This window comes from Charadrius vociferus, unplaced genomic scaffold (assembly GCF_000708025.1).
Source record: "Charadrius vociferus isolate BGI_N301 unplaced genomic scaffold, ASM70802v2 scaffold871, whole genome shotgun sequence".
NCBI classification, from domain to species: Eukaryota; Metazoa; Chordata; class Aves; order Charadriiformes; family Charadriidae; genus Charadrius; species Charadrius vociferus.
In genome coordinates this window covers 5,097-5,739 of record NW_009646866.1, presented here as the reverse complement: position 1 = coordinate 5,739, position 643 = coordinate 5,097, and the positions used below count along the sequence as shown (strand labels likewise).

Below are 643 nucleotides of genomic sequence, written 5' to 3'. Positions count from 1 at the left end.
GGAACTCCAGCCCGGCCCGCGACGAGCGCGACTTGGCCTGGGCGCGCGCCTTCCCGCCCTGCTTCCCGCGGCCCGACATGTCGCAGCAACTCAGGCAACCGACACGCGTAAGAGCTCTTCAAATGAGAGAACTCGGTGCCGACAGCTCCTGCTCGACCATTTATATACTTCTCGGGAGGAGCGGAGGCGCGTTCTGTGATAGGCTGTTAGGGAGGCGTTGTTTCGGCAGCCAATGGGAACGCGAATCGAGAGGTGGCCAATAGCAAAGCTTATCGGGGCGTGACGGCTTGAAGTACAACTTCCAACCAATGGCGATGCGACGCTGTCGAGCTGCTACTTTGCACAACGCTGCTATAAAATCTGTTCCTGCGGGCGGTGGTGCTATCCAGTGCTATTTAAAAAAGCTTATCGGGGCGTGACGGCTTGAAGTACAACTTCCAACCAATGGCGATGCGACGCTGTCGAGCTGCTACTTTGCACAACGCTGCTATAAAATCTGTTCCTGCGGGCGGTGGTGCTATCCAGTGCTATTTAGACGCTTGTGAACGGCGGCTGAGGCGCGCGCTTCCGACGATGCCCGAGCCGGCCAAGTCCGCCCCCGCGCCCAAGAAGGGCTCCAAGAAGGCGGGGACCAAGACGCAGA

General features: G+C 59.1%; 1 protein-coding gene and 1 pseudogene across 1 annotated transcript in view; one reads left to right on the top strand and one right to left on the bottom strand.

Moving 5' to 3' along the window:
• The window catches only part of LOC104294752 (histone H2A-IV-like), a 561-nt gene extending 482 nt beyond the window's left edge, over positions 1-79 (bottom strand). The window contains exon 1 of the mRNA XM_009894398.1: positions 9-79. Coding sequence (XP_009892700.1) covers positions 9-79 — 71 coding nt within the window. The remainder of the gene's footprint in view (positions 1-8) is intronic.
• A 371-nt stretch (positions 80-450) lies between these two features.
• The window catches only part of LOC104294751, a 2,635-nt pseudogene continuing 2,442 nt past the window's right edge, over positions 451-643 (top strand).